At 41.5% G+C, this 21,273-nt stretch overlaps 1 protein-coding gene across 4 annotated transcripts in view; it reads left to right on the top strand.

Annotated features, from left to right (window-relative positions):
• LOC119646219 overlaps positions 1 to 21,273 on the top strand; it is a 237,516-nt gene that overhangs the window by 88,957 nt on the left and 127,286 nt on the right. For all 4 annotated transcript variants that reach the window (XM_038046604.1, XM_038046601.1, XM_038046603.1 and 1 more), the window contains exon 3: positions 7,014 to 7,724. In XM_038046604.1, the coding sequence (XP_037902532.1) occupies positions 7,014 to 7,724 (711 nt within the window). The remainder of the gene's footprint in view (positions 1 to 7,013; positions 7,725 to 21,273) is intronic.

A 21,273-nucleotide genomic window follows, 5' to 3' on the forward strand; every position in this document is an offset into this window, starting at 1 on the left:
AAACTGCAATTTTTTGGGAATTTCGTGCACTCTACAACCTGCATGACGTCATCATCACATCAATTCGTCAATACCACAACGAAATGAGTTCTTATGAATTGGGTCGCAGAGAATTATTTTGTTTTAGTTTTTTAGTTATCTGTCAACCAGACAAGTGTGTATGTAGGTATCTAATATATGCGTGCTAATGAACTTTTGGGTAGTGCCTAAATCAAATAGATATAAGAAGTAAATCCAAAATATGGGTACGATCAATTTATATACGTGCATATATGTGTACAGTATTCGGAAATAGGCAGTTTGTTTGTTTAGGGTGAGCGTAATATCTATGGCTGTAATATGTACATATGTCTCGTAGTTTGGAAAAATATGAAGGATTATGTGGGATTTGTAGCTATATACGGATAGAAAAAAGTGCATTGAAATTTCTTACATAAGATGAACACAAAACCTTTATACCCGAAGCGCGAGCTTCCGGTATTTCGACTTGTTTTTGTTATTGTTAGAAGGTAGAAAAGTTCGCAACCCATCGTTGGCTCCCGCCATACAATTATTTAAGACTCTTACTTACTAAAGCCACATCCTTTTCCTTTGGCTACCCTGCGAGACTGCCATTATGATACTCCAGGGCAGGGTAGGATCATTTACTAACTGCGGTTTTGATAATCACTACCTTCCTTGGAAGCTCCTCCTTCTTCATTAAATTGTTGATCTTTTGCATGAATTTCTTCATCGGCCTCCAAATTATCTCTGATGCTACCATATGTTCTAGGGCATTTCTGGAGGACAACAGAGATTATGTCCATAAGGACCATGTCTTATATCACCCAAGCTGCTTAGCCGAATATTGTAGGGTACGCGCATGACGTTTGTATTGCACTTGAACGATAGTATTTCGATTTCTCTGATATTTTGTGCCACGGTAGTCACTCCAACTTCAATCCTCTAGGAAACTGCAACGTCAGAATACAACTATATACTATTATCCTCATTAGCTGACCGGGAGTGGATTCTTGCGAAGCCCCGTATGTTGTCCGATATGTTTCCGGTCCACATCCGAATCGTAGCACAGAGACTAAAACCTCCATTGTTATGCTGCATCTCGCAGAATTAAACCCATTCTTTATGTAGAGTGTAGCAAACGTGCAAAATTTATTATCCTTCACTGTGATGTCTGCGTGTAGATGATTGCCCATTTGACTGTTTGCTTATGAAGGGGTGGAAAAGTTGGCAAAACATTGTTTCAGGCTGCAACCACCTTTCTCTCTAATGCAAGAGGCCGGTGATTTGTTACTATGGTACTAGCGTTCTTTCTGTGTTGCTATGTGGGTGTAGCCCATGGACCGGGACACCCATCACTCGAAGGCTGCAAATCTTCATCAAGACCTGTCTGCTTTGTATTATCGGAGTACGGTGGCCTGACACCATCTCAAACGAATAACATTGCCTGTGCATAGGTCTGGCACGTGTTCGTACTGTGATCCGAAGGTGAAAATGACAGTGGTTAGGTCGCACGGCGAGGAGGGGCAACAATTTCATTGCGGGCTATGCTTTACAATGGAATCCACTTTCTCAAGATGACCAACGGGTGGGTCGCCCCAAGGGAACTAGGCGCAGAACCGTAAAGAAGGAGTTCTGGCGCCTTCGGGTAACCTCGAACGACGGCGCGTAGGTGCGATTGACGTACTATACTAATGAGTAAATAGTAACCATATGTTAATTACTACTTTATTATCCTTAGTGTTCCCTGGACAATCAATAATCATCACTGCAAATCCTGGAATGAAAATTTAATGTTCTGTAAGTTTTGAGCTTATGAAGAGAAATGTCAGGGATTTGAATTGGTTTCCAAAAAAAGCTGTACTATTAGTAAAGGTCGGTTAGTATTGAACTTTTGTACTTTGGATCTTCACCGCCACACTTTGTTGTCGGATAGATATTTAGTTGGATGATTAGGTTTAGGCTCCTTCTTCAGCTTGATAATCGTCAGGCGTGCACCATTTATTTTGAAATCCTGTTGGTATGATTCCTCGCGTTTACCTTTTGTCATTGAATTATATCCAAATTTTCAAATTCATTGAACATTTCACTTATTCATGGAAATACTCATAAATAAAACCATCCCGCATTACAATAGCAAAGGAAATGTTTGGTTACATTATCATAGCTAGGAGTTGCTGAATATGCACAAAGTACCATTGGCCATGTATTGTCGAACGCTGCTACAATCAAGATATTTTCAGGTAGATTGTATAGGTAACCAGAACGCGTTATGTTTGTTGCAACCAGGAGGCCTTCCGCCAAACGATTAATCATTCATGAAATTGCAAATTTTGATGCACCACCACTATTCGCTGTGCATACATATGTACTGAACAATTCGGACATACCAGTTCATTAATTGCGATTAGGATTTATTGCAGCTTAATATCAATGTGGCCCATATTGGGCGCCGAATTAGGTGCCATTCGAATTGCTTGCTCCACAATGTGCTTATTGATCTCGTAATGAATACGTTTTCGAATTTGAATCGTCTAGTGCAGTTTTGAAATGGAATCGATATGCTATCCCGGTTTTGACATTCGTTCTGATGAATGCGAAACTGATTTCTAGTTGACCATTGTTTGGTCGTAATGAATATCAACAGAATGGGGAAGAAGTTGTTTGATTGGGGTTAGATAGAAATAAGGCTAGAAAACAGAAAAGGAGGATTTGCTGTAACTCAATTACGAAAATACAACCAATAAATAAAATTTTATATAAAGATGACCCAATTCTCCTGTGTATGAACGTAAAGAGAACTTTCTTTTTGTGGAAAATAAAACCTTATTAAAATCGGTTCACTGCCTGTCTGCCACACGCTCGTTTTTCAGAAAGGGTTATACCTATCGACACAAAAGTTGGTGGAAATTTTGAAACTGCTAATCCTCATGCATGGAGTAAATTACACCGTTTTGTTTTTAATCGAATACACCCATGTGGTATATCAAATGAAAGGTCGTGACTAATACTTTTCGAAGCATAGTTTTGACGTTAGTTGTAAAGGGGAGGAGTATGGCAGCAATGAAAAAGCTGACTGTTTCAAGGATCCACTCTTCCATTCCTAACGCCCACTTCTCGCTACTCTCCGTCACAATATCTGCTCAAAAAAATGAATAATAGTATATTACCATATTTCGGAAAATTAGCGAAAACCCCCCTTAAATTTGGTATGATCATAAGTAATAATATAACTTTGCAAAATTTGAAACGGGTGAAGTAGCACGCCACGTTGCAAAAGACCAAGATCTCTTTGACCGCGGAAATGTGGAAATGGATCGGCGAGCTTCAGGAGATGAGAGACCGCTTAATGGCCGCGGATGGTCTAGAACCAACAGCGATGGCGTGTAGGTATGGTTGACATGGTAAAGCTCTACCCTAAGGCCACTGCCAAATAAGCCGTTGTTTTCTAGGGTTGTTCGCAGGTAACTCGGCATTAATTGGGCATTTGGAAAGTTCATGCAGGGTTTGGGGTTCGATTGGTTTAAATACTTTTCCTAGTTGAGGTGCGCTTCCTGGATTTTCGTCTAGACGGTCTTGATCATGTATTAATGGTTTGGAAAAGCATGCTAAAAATTATTGATCAGTCTGTTTATGCAGAAGGATGTGTGATGAATCGAAGAGTTTACATAAATAACATATTTTGGCGAACGCCAAATATGTGCCCAGAACTGAATTATATATTAAGTAGAACGAAGAAATGATGTTAATTCGATGCTAGCCATGAAAACTTCAACATTTACATTTTCCGAAATAAAACCCACAGAAATATTTGCGGTAAATTAGGTCGGGTAGGTTCGGTGCTAAACCGCACGGTATTACAGAGGCTCCTTTTTGTTAAATATAGGCGGTGAAAGTGTATAGGTTCTACGCTTCGGCAACATGTTCTTTAAAGTCCGTTGTTCTTAAGGTTCTGTAAAGACTTGATGAAGTAGCACATAGTACTGGTCAACGAAGGTGATACATAATGAAAAGTAGGCTCAAGCTCAGATGTGGAACTGCCCGTAAGGCAAATGATAAGACTGATCAGGAGGGAAAAACAGGCCAACAGTGTAATCTAATGAAAGGTGAAGTTAGTTTGGTAGTTAGATAAGGAGGGTGGGCTGGTGGTGGGCACTCCTCAGAAACGAGTATAAGTTTATGTGAAAATGCATGCAGAGGTCATTCAAAAATATTAATCATAGAGGGACCATGGAAAGTTTGCAGTGAGGTATGAGGAAGCAAAGCTTAAGGTCCGGGAGTCAAACCTAATAAGACCATTAAGTTCATGTTGAAGACAGAGCCAGCATATTCGCTGAGCTAGATGGATCAGATCTGTTTTGTATTATGCCATGGCAGAAGCTTGTGTTGTTATCATGGGGGAAGTTCTAAGTTGGAGAATGATTGCTCTGGAGAGTTAGTGGCCTCAAAGCGTTTCAGATTGGCATTCAGATTTCCGTAAAAAAATCACTATTGATTTTCGGTTTGATTAAAAATGTGTGAGTGGGAGGAATGCATCGAGCTCTACAGCGAGAGCTGACACTTTTAGTTATTACTTTTGTCAACAATTACCCAGAGGAAAACAGCTCACAGCAGAAAACAGTGGAACATGGATTTTCTCCCTAAGTACCTACTTGCACAATATTGAATGTGACGATAATGTAACTGAAGCTTAGTGAAAAATCCCATAATAATAACAGTACTGTTAAGGAAAATTGCGCTGTGTCCTGGATGAACTACGGTAGTCTAATGATTAATTCCGGTGGGATCCGTGAGCCGTCCTCGAGAAAAAGCCCGATGCCATGATAGTCTTCCGAGTTCTCTCTCCCCTCTTCGAGCTTTATTGAAACTTACACAGCCAGTCAGAACTTTCGGAAGATATATATTTAAAATAAAGGCTAAAAGTTATACAGGCGCTTGGTTTTCGCAAGAGAAATCCCAGATTACTACATATTTCTTTTTTGCAGACCACAAATTTCCTCCAGGTGCGCCCAGAGTTCTTGAGCCAGCACTATTTCAATGGAAGTTGATCTTGCAATTACAGCATATGCAACTTTGAATGATGGAGGTTTACCTGGGCTATCTCAGTACAGACCATTGACTCTATTAATATTATACTTGGAGCTCTTCTCCAATGTCAGAGTATCATCATCGTCCACCGTCATGGTACTTTCCTGTATATCGCTGTCTACTTTGTGTCTTAGAAACTCCAGGTCTAACTCGTTCGGCTTCACTTCCTCAGTGAGCAGCAACTCCACTTCCCTGTTCGATTTTACTCTTTCGGACTCTATGGTCTCCCCGATTCCTTTGGAGATCTAGATAGGCTTTACAACCGGCAGCGGTAGTTAGGGCTTTAGTCTCTAGAGACATTGGCCATCTATCCCAATGATCTTATCTCTGCCTCCATTTTCCTTCAAAAAACTCTTCAAAATCGGGTGTGAGAACTCTATTCTGAACAATTAGGCTCTGAAGATTTTCCGTCGCGTGCAACTGTAGGAAGGTAAACTATCATCATGTATCCCTGGTATATAATGGAGGTCCAGTAGTTCAGAAATTGTGGCCCTAAGTCATTTCGCCGCGTCCTCCGTCCGTTACTTGATTGAAAGCATACGCCGGGAAACATAAACTCCACACTCAATTCCCTCCCTCTTTGTATGTCAATCAAATCTTCGATAATTTTCTACTCCCTACGAGTGCGTATTTGCTATTTGCTTTCGGTATTATAGATTTTCACTGCATTAGCGTGGCTGATCTACCAGGAATTTCCTTCGTCTTGTGCACTGATCACCGCTACTCTCCTCTTCCTTGGTTCCGCTGTTGAAGTCTTAGGTCTATGCAGAACATTCTTAACAGCCACTTTTAATTCCTGGTCTTTATTCAAATGACGCAGATATTATTTAGCACCTGCATCACTGTGGTCTTCGACCTGGCGTCTAATATATTGACTTTAAGTTTAGTTTTGTCGGTCCTTCCCTTCTTGGATGTAGTCACCTGCTTCTTGGTATTGCAGGGATGAGGTCCCGCTTTTTTGTTTTTTCCTCTTTCCTATTCATTGCTCGTTCAGTTGATTCCCACAAATATCGGGACCAGGTATCAATCAGGCTCCGTTCGAATGTAGTTGACTTCAAACTGAATTGCGGATGGATGTCCTGTACTCCACAACAGGGAGCATGTAAAGTAGAGGAAGATTACCTGATTTTGACTCTTGACGTTCGTCAATCGACGACCGCACCTCCTCACCCCACCTTAAGATTATGATGAACACCCAACATCAGACCGTCTAATATTCCTTGCGCATATAAATATAGATATACTGCAGTAATGCACCAAGCAATAACATGTATTACCATTCCCGCAAGGCTTCAAACCACGTAACCTGCATAATATCGGAATATAACAAAATGCTTATTCTGTTTCTGCCGAAAATTATTGCTTTGTATTTGCATAAACATTTCACATGAGAAAAACAATGCGATTTCACAAGGTCCTTTAATTCCTGCATTTCTATAATTCCACATCGTCCTACAAGTGTAGCAACATGATTTGTAATTTTTCATTGTATGAATTGTTGAATTGAAAGTCCGCAGGTCGCTATGTATCGTACGTTGCGAGTCGGCAGGCAGCCATGAACAGAGCCTGCAGGTTTTTATGAAATGACTCTTTGGCTTTAATTACCCTCAGGTCCTTTGACCCGTGATGCAACAGAATGATGATATTTGTTTGTGCTTATAAAGATATGCTTTTTAGGTTCCATTGTGGCATTGTTTCCTGGCAAACAAGGGGTTGCTGTACGTTGTGCCTTTCCGAGATTTGATTGGAGTCAAATGCTTTGGCTGTGGGAGTGGAAAGCTGTTTACTGGAAATTTCCGATTTACTTTTGAAAATGATTCTGTTATTACAAAAAACAATGAAAGCGATTTTTCTCCTTTCACAAATTTTGAAAAATTGGGTCAGTCACCAGAGTTACTATAACATTTTCTGCTTTCTAATTTCAGGGTCAATGTTCAGCTGGTACACTGCCTGTAGCATGGGTAGATGAGGGTCCTGGTCCGCCACGTTGTCCGCAATCTTGCGAACAATTACGTTTAGAAAAAGAATTATTCTTAAAAAATAATAAAAATCGGATTAATGATAATAAAAATATGAATAATAATAAATTATTAAGTAATAGTAATAATAAAAATATAAACAATAATTTTAATACTATGAATTATAAAAAAAATGGAAATGAGCTGCCACATCAGCAAACGATGACAACAGAGCAACAACAGCAACAACAGAAGCATCAACAGCAACAAGAACAACAGCAACAACATCAGCAGCAGCAGCAGTACCATCAGCAACAACCAAAACACCAACAACAGCAGCAATCGCAGCAGCAACAACAACACCAGTGCCTTGACTATTTGGGCGATACCGAGGAGTCCAGTCCCGCGCAACTTTGCAAAAAGCCGCGCAACGTCTTAGCGCAAAAATTACGCGTGTTACGTATGAAACATTGTTGTGAACGTACCGTGTTTAGTGCTCTACATACGTTAGCCTTAAACGCCACCCTGAGCGGGGGCAGCGAATGCATACGGACACTAAACGACATTTTGGATATGGATGCGTTGGCGACGCGTATCACATGCGAATTTAGCGAAATTCTCGTGCGCTACGACTGCCGTCAAACCTATTCGTTGATACATCATTGTGAGGACTGTCGAGTAAGTAGACGAAATCCTTTTTCCAAAGTATCCTTTAATCATCACATGTGGAAGAACTGCCAACAACAAGTCTTCATTTAATCAATTTGCTTCCAAAACCAACACCGAAGTCCCTTTTGCAACAGAAGAGACTGCGGTTAAGGCTGAGATGGTTAACTAACAATGCGTAAATGATAATAGACCACCTTAACTGATTGTGGGGGAGCAACTGACAAAATTGTCTCTATTTTGAAACCAAGCCATTAATACACATATGTAACCTACGCGCCATGCAAACTTGATGGACACTCGAACAACACAGGCCTCCATCACGCATAGTCGTGGCTTGAAGGCCCAAGAAACCCTCATAAATAGACTATTCTCCACAGACTCCTAGGACACTTTGGTTGCCTCCTCCGTTCCGACCCAAATCATTTTCAATAAATTCTATCACATTTTCAATGACTTCAAAAACGATAATTATCTTCTTTAGCCAACACTTAAGCACCTAAAATATGATACCGGGGCCAATAGTGTAGTAAGGGCAGGATTTAACTCTTAAGTGGCGGTTCGGGGGTGCATCGTCTCATCTACACGCACAGGGGGGTGTATTCAGGACAATGGGAGATTGTCGAAAGCGACGCCACTTGACCCAGTTCAACTAATTGTCCGTGTGTATGGGTGTTCATCGGCATGGAGCTCGGGCCGTGTCCTCCAAAATCTACTGTCTCTTCAGGGAAAGTGTGTAATGTGTCCTAGCGGAACCGGAGATGATGAGTAGAAATGGTCGTGAGGAACATATAATATGCGCAACTTTATGAATATATGAATACAAGAACTTATAGACGTTGAAACTTTTATATGGCACTTTAAAATACGGAATTTACTTGGAATATTATTTTTCCATATATGGGGTCTGGGTGGTGATTAGTTTAGTATGGTGTTGACCATTTAATACGCTGTCAGATATTGTACTAATAAGATATTTGTCCAAGAGGCGATGCTGGCGGAATTTTGGACTAACTAATTTTTTGATGCTTTCAAAAAAAAATGAAAGCAATGCTCACTTCACGCAAAAACTGCGTTGGTTGGTATCGTGTTTGTAACCTGCAGAAATTGAGTGCAAACTCATGCTACATGCTTGCACAGGAACGCTCAAATGCACTGCAGCTACAACTAGTAAAATGCTGTTGGACATGGTAGGTAGGTAGGTATCAGTGGTCGCCTCGAGGACCCCAATTAGCGCCGTGGTACGCCGTTTTGATGACACAAACTCCTAAGTCCAGTCCAACCAGCTCAGATTTCCAGAGCCAGCGTAGCATTCATGAAAGCAGCTCTCCCACTTTGCAGCCTCTCTCTAAGGTCCTCAAAGAATGGTTCACCTATTTTCGTAACCATACCCTACTTAGAGTTGGACAATTGCAGAGGAAGTACCTGGGGATTTACCCCTCTTCTCAGCAGCTGCGGGGATGTGAATTGTAGGATGCGCCGAGTCTCACGGCATGGTCCCCTATTGGCCAGTGTCCCAAGCAGACGACCGAAATCTTTGCATTTGCAGGCGTCTGGTACAAGAGCCTTCGCGATCAGATTGTAATAAGCGGGCCAAATCCTCCTTGACTTGGCCCAGGTGGTGAGCCTTCGATATCTGAAGTTCGCGACCGGTAAGTAGTCCGAGTAGATTCTACGATTGACAGACGCCAGGAGAACCCAGGCTGTACCCAGATGCTCGTGACCTTCAGCGTGCCGCCGGTACTGTTCAGTGCGTTTCTGCAGGGCCTTAACCGCCGCTTGCTGTACTAAGAGTTTCTATGGGTTTATGCCGAGTCTGCATCTTGCGGTCCTCTCTTTCCATGATGTCACTCATAATGGAGGAAAACATCTCTGACACTAATATCACCAAGTCGTTGTCATATTCATTCAGTCCGCTCCGCCTCTGTCCACAGCTCTGATCAAGTGACTGCTTTCCAGATCCGACTGGGTTGTCTTGGTTCTTAGAATGGATGCGTAAGATACCCCTTCAATTCAATGCTAGTCAAGGGTATTGGTACTAACAGGAAGGCAGCTAGTGTATACTGCTTATAGTTCCTTGACCGTTCTACCGTGCCAATTACCTCGCGGAGTCTGGTTTCTGTGAATTTGCCTTTGAGGTAGGGTGCTGGGATTTAGAGAAACGCGCTTTCTCCATAAACGTCCTTAAGTTGATGTCCAGGACGCGCTCTAGAGTCTTCAATACGAAAAAGGTAAGGCTGATTTGTTGAAAGTTTATTCGTGGACACTTTCAGTATGAAAGCCATTCGTGCGCATCTCCAAAATTGTGACACTTATCAAAAGAGGTACAGCTCTGATAAATCTCGATAAGACACGCAGAACACTTTCCTGCTGCTTCTGTAGCATGGCAGGCATTATGTCCTCTGGGCTCAGAGATTTATACGTGGGGAAACTGTTTATAGCGCATCCAACCTTATCCTGTCATCCGGATAGCTGAATGGTTAAAGCACAAGACTGTCGTACGGAAGGTCGCGGTTCAACTCTAACTGGCGACAGTGGAATTTGTATCGTGATTTGACGTCGGATACCAGTCGACTCAGCTGTGAATGAATACCTGAGTCAAATCAGGGTAATAATCTCGGGCAAGCACAATTCTGACCACATTGCTTCCTACAATATACTGTAGTGTACCGTAACGGTCTTGAATGAAGTGCTCTAACACACTTTAAGGCCCTGATCCAATATGGATTGTTGCGCCAACGATTTTCATTATTATTAATATTATCCTTGGTAATTACCGAGGCTCCTATTTTCTTTGGACAAAATCTTTCTGAGCCCCGCCGATTCGCTGGTGCTTTCAATGTTCCGACAATAGTCGAACCAGGACCGCCTCTTGTCAGTCTTCATGACCGACTTGTACTTCTTGACAGTTTTTGATGAAGCAAATGTTGAATATCGCCCTGGTCAGCTTTCTGAGACTGAGCAGATTTTCATTCCATCACGGTGGCAGCATCTTCTTGCTGTATTTGGCAGGGTACGATACTTTCAAGGCGGTATCGAATTTGTTCTTCAGAGACCCTTTGACTCCAGTTCCTCTGTCGTGCCATCTTACCAGTTTCCGCACCGCAGAGTATATTCTTCATAACTTGAGCAAACTTCTTCCAATTGATCCTCCTAGAGTCTCTAAAAGGTTTGGAGACTTCTGTGTTAAGATCTGGACTGGAAAGTATATATTCAATTATGATCTGAGAAGGATCTCTGATCAGGCACTCTTCAGCACTCAATCCTGAAAATCTCATTGTTGGTTAGTAGAGTGATTTCAAGGACCACCTCCGAACCGTAACAATTCTCCGAGTTGGGCAAATGGAAAGTACAGGGGCAGCAGACTGCTACCACCTTCGAGGTATCTTCGTCTAGGCCGGTGGTTTATTCTTTAACTCTTGCGGCTTTTCTCTACAGAACAGGCTTATACAGCTAGGTCCCCACCAAGCAAATCCCTCAGCTTTCTCATTCGAGCACGACTTCCCTGATACCCAATCAAACGATGAGTTTACACAGGGAGGGTCTATATGATGTGGCAGTTCAGTGTTAATAACGCCGAATGATTATTAGAACAAATTCGAATCGCCCGAACTTGTTAGATTTGTGTTATTCTTATGCTATCAATAAAGTGGATTAGATCTTAGATTTTAAAGAAAATACCCATAATCCCCATCTTTCTTCCGATGACCTTTCTTCTCATTTGGTGATCATGATCATGACCATCAATGTACCATCGAGACCAAGCTTATATGCTTTGCTTCATGCTTTCCACTTAACCTTCAAGTAAAAGAGAAGTAGATTTAGGACAGGGAAAGCACAGAACACACAAACTACAGGACTTCGGATAGTATTTCTGATGATTTCTGATGTGTATTATGTAGTAGCTCAACGTTTATTTAGAGCCGAGGTTCACTGTTTGGACCAAGTAGATTTCAACCCCCGATAAAAGAACATACATACATAGTCTAATGATCCTCCATTTTGCCTTTGTCAGTTTGTGTTGTAAGCTCTTGAAGGGCTGTTCTGTAAATTGACTTCTCAATATTCACGCTGTCTGCAGAAAAGTGGCACTTCAGGAATATGCGTTTCTCTTATGAAAGAAATTTAGGTTGATCTGCAAGAAGCTTTTCTAATGTGTGTAGAAGGATTTCCCAGGTTTGGGAATAAATATCACCTGAGGATTATTAGCACTTTTCGGAAAATTAGCGCATGTCTGCCTGAGTATCAATTCCCTCTGTAACCAAAACGATCATTATATCTGACCCCTCAGATTTGTATTTAATTAATGAGTTTGTTTTCTAAATCTAGGTTCCGCTTTGGGGTTCTTGCTTTCTTGATGGTTTCATTGCTCAAATTGAGGATCTGCGGCTCTATTCCTACCACTCCTAGTATTTTTGTTGTCTGGATATTCGTCTGTTGATAATAAAACCTTCTTAACAAATGAGGTGAACACCAAAATCGTAAGTAGCTATTGTTACTATGGTTTTATCCTAAAGGGAGAGGATAGGAGCGTTGGTCTCGAAACTTCTTTACATATGCTTTGGGAATGTCAATAATCCCGGCTGGGTGTCTGAAATGGTCTTGGCGAAGGTATTGAGAATGTTTTAACCTATGAATCTAGGAAACGGAGCGAGCCCTTCAGCAACCGTTTTAAGGTTATGAGCCCTACCCACGGTTGAGGGGAAGTCGACTGAATCTCTTTTTCGGCCGTTTAAATAGATAGATTAAAATCGTCAGGAAATGGCTCTACTACGATTTACCTTTAGCAATAAATTCTTCAGATGATGATACAGCATTGGTGCAATTCAAACGTTATAGTTAGCCCCAAAAGTTAACTAGAAGCGAATCTCCCGGAAGGTGTCTTTTTATCTCGATGGTGGAAGCCCACCAATCAAATATCCCTAATAGCTATATGGCGTTCAGGCCAGCGCTCCATCTGCGGTGAGGCCTGCAACGTCTTCTTTCCCTTATAGACTTTCTGGGCTGGATCATCCTCATACCACCGGGCGGCCACGTCTTCCTTTTTACCATAGATATTGCCTTTATAGACTTTTCGGGCTAGATCATTCTCATTTACACGGATTAAGTGACCCACCCACCGCAACCTCTTGTGCCGTGTTTTATCCACTAGCATATGGGCGTGGTATCATTCATAAACATCGTTGTTATATAGGCTACGGAATCGTCCATTATCTTGAGGAGGGCCAAAAGTCATCGGATGATTATTTTTTCGAACATGACCAAGAGATCTTCGCACTATTATTTCGCCTCGAAATGTCTCACCATAAGGCGAAAGCTCGAACTGTGTGAGACAATCATCATCATAAACGGCACAACAACTGGTATCCGGTCTAGGCCTAAATAAGGAACTTCAGACAACCTGGTTTTGCGCCGAAGTCCACCAACTCGATATCCCTAAAAGCTGTTTGGCGTCCTGACCTACGCCATTGCTCCATCTCAGTCAGGTTCTGCCTCGTCTTCTTTTTCTACCATAGATATTGCCCTTATAGACTTTCCTGGCTGGATCATCCTCATCCATACGGATTAAGGACACGCCCACCGTAACCTATTGAGCCCGATTTTATCCACAACCTGACGGTCATGGTATCGCTCATAGATTTCGTCGTTATATAGGCTACGGAATCATCCATCCTCATGTAGGGGGCAAAAAATTCTTCTCACGAATGCGGCCAAGAATTCGCATTTTTTCTTTGCTAAGAACTCAAGTTTCCGAGGAATACATGATGACTGGCAAGATCATTGTGTTGTACAGTAAGAGCTTGGACCCTATGGTGAGACGTTTCGAGCGGAACAGTTTTTGTAAGCTGAAATAGGGTCTTTTGGCTGCTAACAACCGTGCGCGGATTTCATCATCGTAGCTGTTATCGGTTGTAATTTTCGACCCTAGTTGGGAGAAATTATTAACGGTCTCAAAGTTGTTGTCTCCTATGTTTATTCTTCCTGTTTGACCAGTGTCGTTTAGTGTTGTTGGTGGGTTAGTTTTTGGTTCTGACGTTGCCACCATATACTTTGTCTTGCCTTCATTGATGTGCAGGCCAAGATCTCACCTGCTCGGTCTGGATGAAGGCAATTTGTACGTCTCGGGTCGTTCTTCCCATGATGTCAATATCGTCAGCATAGGCCCGTGCCAGACAATGCCAGTCCTTATGTACTCCTTGGAAACTTGGATCCATAGTAAGAAAAATTGCCAATTGGATTAGCTCTTAAATAAATAAGTCATGATTAGCTCAGAGGTAACCCATCACTCAATTTTTAGTTTTCTGCGATCCTTATAGGTTTTTGCAAATTCGGGGACAGTAAATCGATTTCAGAAGGACATCCTCTTGCCGAGGCAAGTTAGTTAGAATTCGTGAATATTTCCCGTTTCGGACTACAGTACAATCTCTCTCTCTTCTTTATGGAGGTAGTAGAGAAACTACTTGACTAAACGATGGTGTATTTCCTTTCTATGTATCACCTTTCTCTTTTAACGAACGTTGGTCAACGGTTCCATAACTGTCCTTTGGGGCTGCACCTCCTCTGCAGGTATTCTTAAGCTAGTTTTCCTACTCGTCCTTTCGATTTTGCCATGCTTTGCACTTTAAAAAGGCTTTCCTCTGCATCTTTCTCTATCAGTACCGGCTACCCTTTTATGTTGTGGCAGATTACAGGATAGTCGTTCTTCAAAATTATATATTATAGCCCCCGTTTCCTGACAATAATTCATTCAAACAGCGTTCAATCCGTAGAAAGAGAATTTTGTGGGGATAATGGAAGTGTGAATCTTCAACTGCATTGTCCGTGTTTGAGATCAGGGTGCCATCTTCCGCGATATTACAACTGAACGGCCTTCCATGGAACTTTGAGATCCACCATGTCTCCGGTCAGGAATTATGAAAAATATAGAATTTTTAATTTGGATTTAAGATCGATGCGAAATCTTGGCTTTTAACAAGAAGAGTCCCAAATTACCTACATACTTCCTCCCTTCGCACCACAAATCCCCCTCCGGTACACGTAAGGTTCTTAAACCAGTAGTATAACACATTTAGAAAACCTTGTACCATTCTAGCGTGTCCTAGATGACGTAGACTGCTAGCATCATGACCGGCCGAAAGCGGTCAGAACCTTCCTTCAGATAGCACAACCTGCGCTGAGGAATGTTTTCCATCTGACGTCTAATATACTAATCTCAGATGTACCTTTGCTGGTTTCTGTGTTCTGACCATGGGTCTTCGTTGGTTGTGCTGTGAAATGTTGTATTTAGCTTCGCCGCCTAACCTCCGAATTTATCCCTCCTTGGGTTTTCAGCTGTATTTCAGTATTGGGAGGATGTTACTGATGGATCAGCTATTTGTCCCGAAATACCAAAAATAAAAAAATCTTTACTAGCGACGGAAACGGAGTTTACGAGTGAATTTATTTGTTAAAACTTTTTTTGTTAATTTCGATACTCACTTGGACAAGTGCTGGGTTTAAGAGATCTACCGTGTCGAAACGACCAGCAGTACAGTAAAGTCGAGCTTACTCATTAAAGAACAGGCATCAATGAGGCTTCATGCGAATATAGTTAGTTACATTCAACTTCGGACTATCCAATGGGCGCGGTTCGCATGACAGTCTGGATAGCAGGAGATATATTTTGGTTATATTAGTGTCACCGCATGCATGGTTGGCTATCATCACACCCTACCACGCGCGGTTGATAGAAAAAAGGCTTTGCTCTTGGGGTGTGATAAGTTAGCTCACAGGGACATATGTTCTCCGCTGGTGTATCCTGACGACTGCTGCTTGAACCCTCATTTTACTATTTCATTCATTCTCTTCAGATAATGATAGAAATACATGATCTTGGCTTGAATTTGAATTAAGGGCATCGAGACGCTGAAACCGCCCCCTCGAGAATTCTGTGTTTGAAAGTAGGGACTCTCACGAAAAAGCAAATCAAACAACTAAATGTCGACTTCGCTGCCATGAATTTCTCATCAAAGATGGAAAGAGTATTCTGTTATTATATTCCAAAAACATTTCGCGTCTTCAAAGCCAAGGTTGCAGACAGAGAAAGAGAGGATAAAACCTGAGCTATTTTATGTATAATTTTAAAATCACAACTAAATGACTACATTTGATTTTCCGGGAATTGAGAGTGTTTTGGGGTTTCAATATTTTTTTTTCAACCAATGTACCACTGAGAATTAACAAGTTGCCAACCGCAAATCCAGAATATAATGCGTTTCCTCTTTATGACCAACTGGAATACTTAGAGTATTCCTAAAGCTACATTGCTGAGGGCAACCGAGGTAATAACTGCTATCAGTAAACTGGGAAACTAAATATAAATTGTATTTCTAATGTCGATCCCTTACCTCCTTTTGCTCGGAAACTTTCCTATTGATGATACCATTCCTTAAATGTAAAGATGTACAAACACTGAAAACAGAACACACACTTTCCGGCCCTCTATTTGCACTTGCATATAACGCCTCGACTTGCATTCGATTTGCGAGCAATTCCGCAACCCTATTTCCGTGAGGAAAATCACAAGATATTAACTGTTTTCAGGTGGTTTTTACTTAATCTCAACAAAAAATCAGCTCCACATAATAAAGGTAATTTCCTTGGAAAATCTCCTGAGTATAATTTAGAACATGTACCTGTGGGAGAAATTAACGCGTTCAATTTCCGACAACGGTTTTAGGAAAACCTCAGGTAGTTCGTCATATTAAGTGCTTATAATTCTCTGAATCTCCACTCAAAACTCTCTAATGTGTTACATAATCGCATATAATGACATAATACATTCAAATGTAATGTTCTTTCGCTTGGATTGACATTTTTTTACTTCAGCTCCTTGCGCGAACCTACTAATAACGCGCGCACGTATATATCACGTATATCAGCAGTGTGACAGCACATTTCTATCATCATTTGCATTACAGCTTTATGAACTTGGTCTCCTTAGCTACATGTAGCTGGGGGCCATGTAGCTTGTTAGCTGGGGAGACCGATGATGACTTACATAAGCGCCGGTTGAAGGGCGGAATGTGAAAATTTCAGCATAACTAAAATGACAACAACAACAAGAACGACATCGCCAATAATAACGGCGTCGGAACAAACTCCCTGAATGCTGCTCCTGCGAGTATGGGACGACACAATGGCACATGCCAGACTAGAGAGGCCGAAATGATGCCCCACATGCCAGCAGGATATGGGGTGGCATGAGCAGTGTTGGTGGGTTTGATGTTTTACAAAGGAACCCTTTTTCAACCTCATTGTATGCTGAAGAAAAATCAACCTGGGCAATAGTTTTTTCTGATGGAAGAACCAGCCACAAACCTGGATGATGCTCATTATTTCTTCTGGACTTGCTAGTTTAAACCGGCCTAGGAATTTTGTGTTAGATGTATGCTGCCAAGTTTGCATATATGTCTCATCCGTGGCTCCGTAAATTTAAGGAACCGTAAAGTAGCAACCAGGGGCAACCACCCCCATCCAGTTATTGTTCATACCTTAAAATTCCGACAATGGCAGCTCTAGAACTTGTCACTCCACTAAGCCATTTGGTCCTTATGGAGTTTTATGTTCGTTGAATTTTAGCATTCTTCCACGTGGCAAAGTGGAGCTTGGGGATACCTAACAAACAACAGCGGAAAAAGTCGAGAAAAAAATCCGAATGCTATGCCACTAATCTAGCGGAGGGAGCGAAAAATTATGTTATATGTGTGCCAGAAGCAGGGCGAGCTAGGTTAAAGTCAGGCAGCTTTTCGCCAGCTCCCTCCGTGTGTGAACAGCCGCGATAGTACTTCATTTGCTTCTTTCGCTCCTTTAGCAAGATTTTATATTCACCAAATTACGGCGTTCATATTCAACATATTTATGTGTCTCTTATCCCGTCGTCGTCGTAATTAAATGTGTTCAGAAAAGTCATTTTTTTGGAAACTAGGAATATTTCCGCCAGCGAAATATACATACGTATGATATGTGCGTTTGACTGGCTCCGTAAGTGTGTAATATTCTCGCGTGAAGGAGTTAGCATTATGCTTATAGGTATGTGCACGCGGAATGGAAATAATATGTCCTTATTTGAAACTAGCTTTCCGGGAAAATTAGCATTAGTTGTTATTATAGCTGAATGGGATTTTGTGATAATGAAATAGGAGTAGCTTGCGGGATATCTGGATAATTTTTAAGAGCACATTTGTAAAATTTTGCATGAATAATGAAGCTAGCTTTTAGTGTGGAATTATAGAAAAGCGAAATTAAGGGCTTAATAAAATTTAGATGTTGAAGAATATGATCTCTGGTAGTTGCAGTACGGCTCTGCCGCTTGTTCGAAGAAAAGTCCTTAGTGCTATCAATAAGAAAATCGTTATTGGTTGAGCATGAAAACATTATTGAAAGATAAACGAAAACCAGATTTCAACATAATGGCCCATGGTTACAGGGATTACACAAACGGAATATAGCTTACTACTTTATACCTCGCATTTTATTGCAAGCCTTTTACTAGCAAACCCACCCTCTCTGCTTGCCATTGCGACTGACGGTTTGGATATTATCCTGCTCGCCTAACAGTCTTCCTTGAGGTTCAGCTTGAATGTTAATATGTTCCAGTCAATACAATGCTCTTGCGAGGAATCCGAAATCAGCTACTGCGTAAAAAGGACACTTCCAGGAAGAATCTATAATAATAGAAGTTTTCATAAGACTTTGTTGCTGAGAACGCTTCAGATGAATTCCCCGCAAAATTGGATGATATTTTCCCAAGAATTAATGCCAAGCTGTTGTTGGGTATTACTTTCTTACCATATTTTCAGATGAAAATCTGCTCCAGAGCTGCTGATAGCAATTTTCAATAGAATTGTAGTATGTGTAATACTCTTAGAAAATACTCTTAGAAATAATAACTATGCAGATAAATCTGAATGTATAGCCAAGAATACAAACACGAAATTGATTTCTTTTTAGTAATTACAGGTCATGCATCAGAAAATTACCCACTCGTAGATCAAAATTCTTAAGTCTGTCCCAAGTCAACAAATTTATAGGCTTAAAACCCCCTTGTCTAGGATGCTGAAATCCTAACTGTCCAGTGATAGTCAGCAGACAAAACTAGTGTAGAATTTGCAAAATAAAATTCTACACTAACGAATAGGAAAAACAAGTTTTATTATTTCAAACATGTTCATTAGTTTCAGAGCTTCATAGTGCCCTATGGATGATTTTTCCCATTATTTGAAAATTTTCCATATACATAGTAGCTCGGGAAGCAACTAGTTGATCCTCTTTATTTCCTTGCGCACGAAAAAATATAATAGCGTGCTACTGTGTTCTCGAAAGATTTCCATTCTACCTGAAGCCCAATCCCTTGTCACCTAAGAACTATATTTTCTATAGCATAATATTATATTTTTTTTGTCCCGCTCAGAAGTGGGGTCGACTCTGCTCCATTTGTGTGTTCTCGAAAGATTTCCATTCTACCTGAAGCCCAATCCCTTGTCACCTAAGAACTATATTTTCTATAGCATAATATTATATTTTTTTTGTCCCGCTCAGAAGTGGGGTCGACTCTGCTCCATTTGTGTGTTCTCGAAAGATTTCCATTCTACCTGAAGCCCAATCCCTTGTCACCTAAGAACTATATTTTCTATAGCATAATATTATATTTTTTTTGTCCCGCTCAGAAGTGGGGTCGACTCTGCTCCATTTTGCTCCGCCAAAGGCCTGATCTGGATACAGTCGTGAGGCTTTCAACCCCCCATCCAGCGTATCAAGCCACCGTTGCTTGAGCCTTCCTTTTGGCATTTTCCCACACAATTCGACGTTCAAATCAATCTCAGCTAGTGAATTCTCGTCAGCACGAGTTAAGTGACCATACCATCGAAGACGTCTCTCTCGCGATTTTTCCATGATCCAGGCAACCCCATACCCATTGCGAATATCCTCATTTCGAATATGATCATGCTCACCCCGCGAAATGCGATCATTTTTTTATAGATTTAAGATTTCGTTGCTGCAGAGTTTGTGTGTCACACGGTCAATCGCATTCTCTAAATCCAGAAATATAATGTAGAGTGGCCAATGCTTCTCACGATGTTTCTCCATGAGTAACCGCGGAGCGTGTATTGTGTCAGTAGTTCCGCAGTTTTCGACAAACCCGGCTTGATTTATTGATTACTTGAACGGTGTCATGAATACGGTTGTTAAGAATGCGTTCAAAAATCATCATAATATGGGATAAGAAACTGGTCGGATGTGTAATATGAACACTCCACTGGATTACCTTTCTTTTTCTATATTGAAACGGTGGTACTTCCTCAATAACCCAATTGAAGAACTCAGCCCCAGCTCTTCGCTTTCCGTAGCTCAGATGAGATGTCGTCAGGTCCTGTTGCACTATATGTATTATCTGCCACCCAAATTCCTAATTTATCCATTTTATTCTTGGTTTGTTAAGATTTTGTGTAAAACAAAAGCTTTTTAAAATGGGTTTGTCTGTTTGTCCGTCCGTCTTTCCTTTTTTTTGCGGGGCTGCAAATCTTCAAAAGGCACTGGCCTGAACATCCACTAAAACCACCCCGACTCCCCCATGCCCCGTGGAGCCATCATAAGGTATTACATCTAGAGACGAAGTTAGCTCACTCTGCTTTGCTCCCGTTTCGCTTTTGCTCGACGTCCATAACCGCGCTTTCCTGCCTGATCTGTTTTTTGCAATTCGATCTCGATAGATGCAATCATGAGATTGATTGCATCTCAATCCCCTCATATGCTAGCACCACATTTTCTGGTTTCCCGCACCTCTCCTAGAGTCTCCTATATTCTTCCTTTCTCCCACGAACAGTGGATAGTAGAAGAATCCGTGCTCTGGGTTCTCAGGGATTTCATCTCAGTTCGGACAATCAGGTAAAGTGTCCCGTTGAAACCTAGACAGGTACTCGCGATATCCTCGGTGCCCCATGAGCAACTAGGTAAGATCATAATTGATCTCACCATGCCGGCTCTCCAGTTACTCATTGATGGCAGAGATAAGCCTGTGTGTTCACCAAGCCTTGCCCAAGTAACGCTCTTGCTATCCAATTACAGATCTCTCCATTTCATTGCACTTTGTCCGCGCTAATAGATAGACTTCGCATCGAACACATGTGACCGGCTCGGAAGAAAGGAACGTTATGCCTAAAAAGCACTTTTCTAGGAAAACACTTACAACGCCTACACGCGTACGTCTGGTTGACTTGGCGCCGTTTAGGCTGTGTGAAGGTGCGCGTGTTATAGCCGGTTGACGCGTTTTTGGAAAATCCGTGGTCAGTGAAGAAGGAAAGTGACACTAAGAGTTCATCAACCGATGCAAATGGTAGCGATGAAGACATAATTGCGGCTACTTCAACACACAAAAAGAAAGTAAGATGCGTTTCCAAACAACCTATGGATGTGCCTGTTCCAAATTCTAGTCCGCGAGTACAGCTTCTGCATTTTACGTGAACACATCCCGTGAATATGTAACAGAGGAGGAAAAAGTGAGGGCATTCTACTCCCAGGC

The sequence above is a fragment of the Hermetia illucens genome, chromosome 1 (genome assembly GCF_905115235.1).
Source record: "Hermetia illucens chromosome 1, iHerIll2.2.curated.20191125, whole genome shotgun sequence".
Classification (NCBI taxonomy): Eukaryota; Metazoa; Arthropoda; class Insecta; order Diptera; family Stratiomyidae; genus Hermetia; species Hermetia illucens.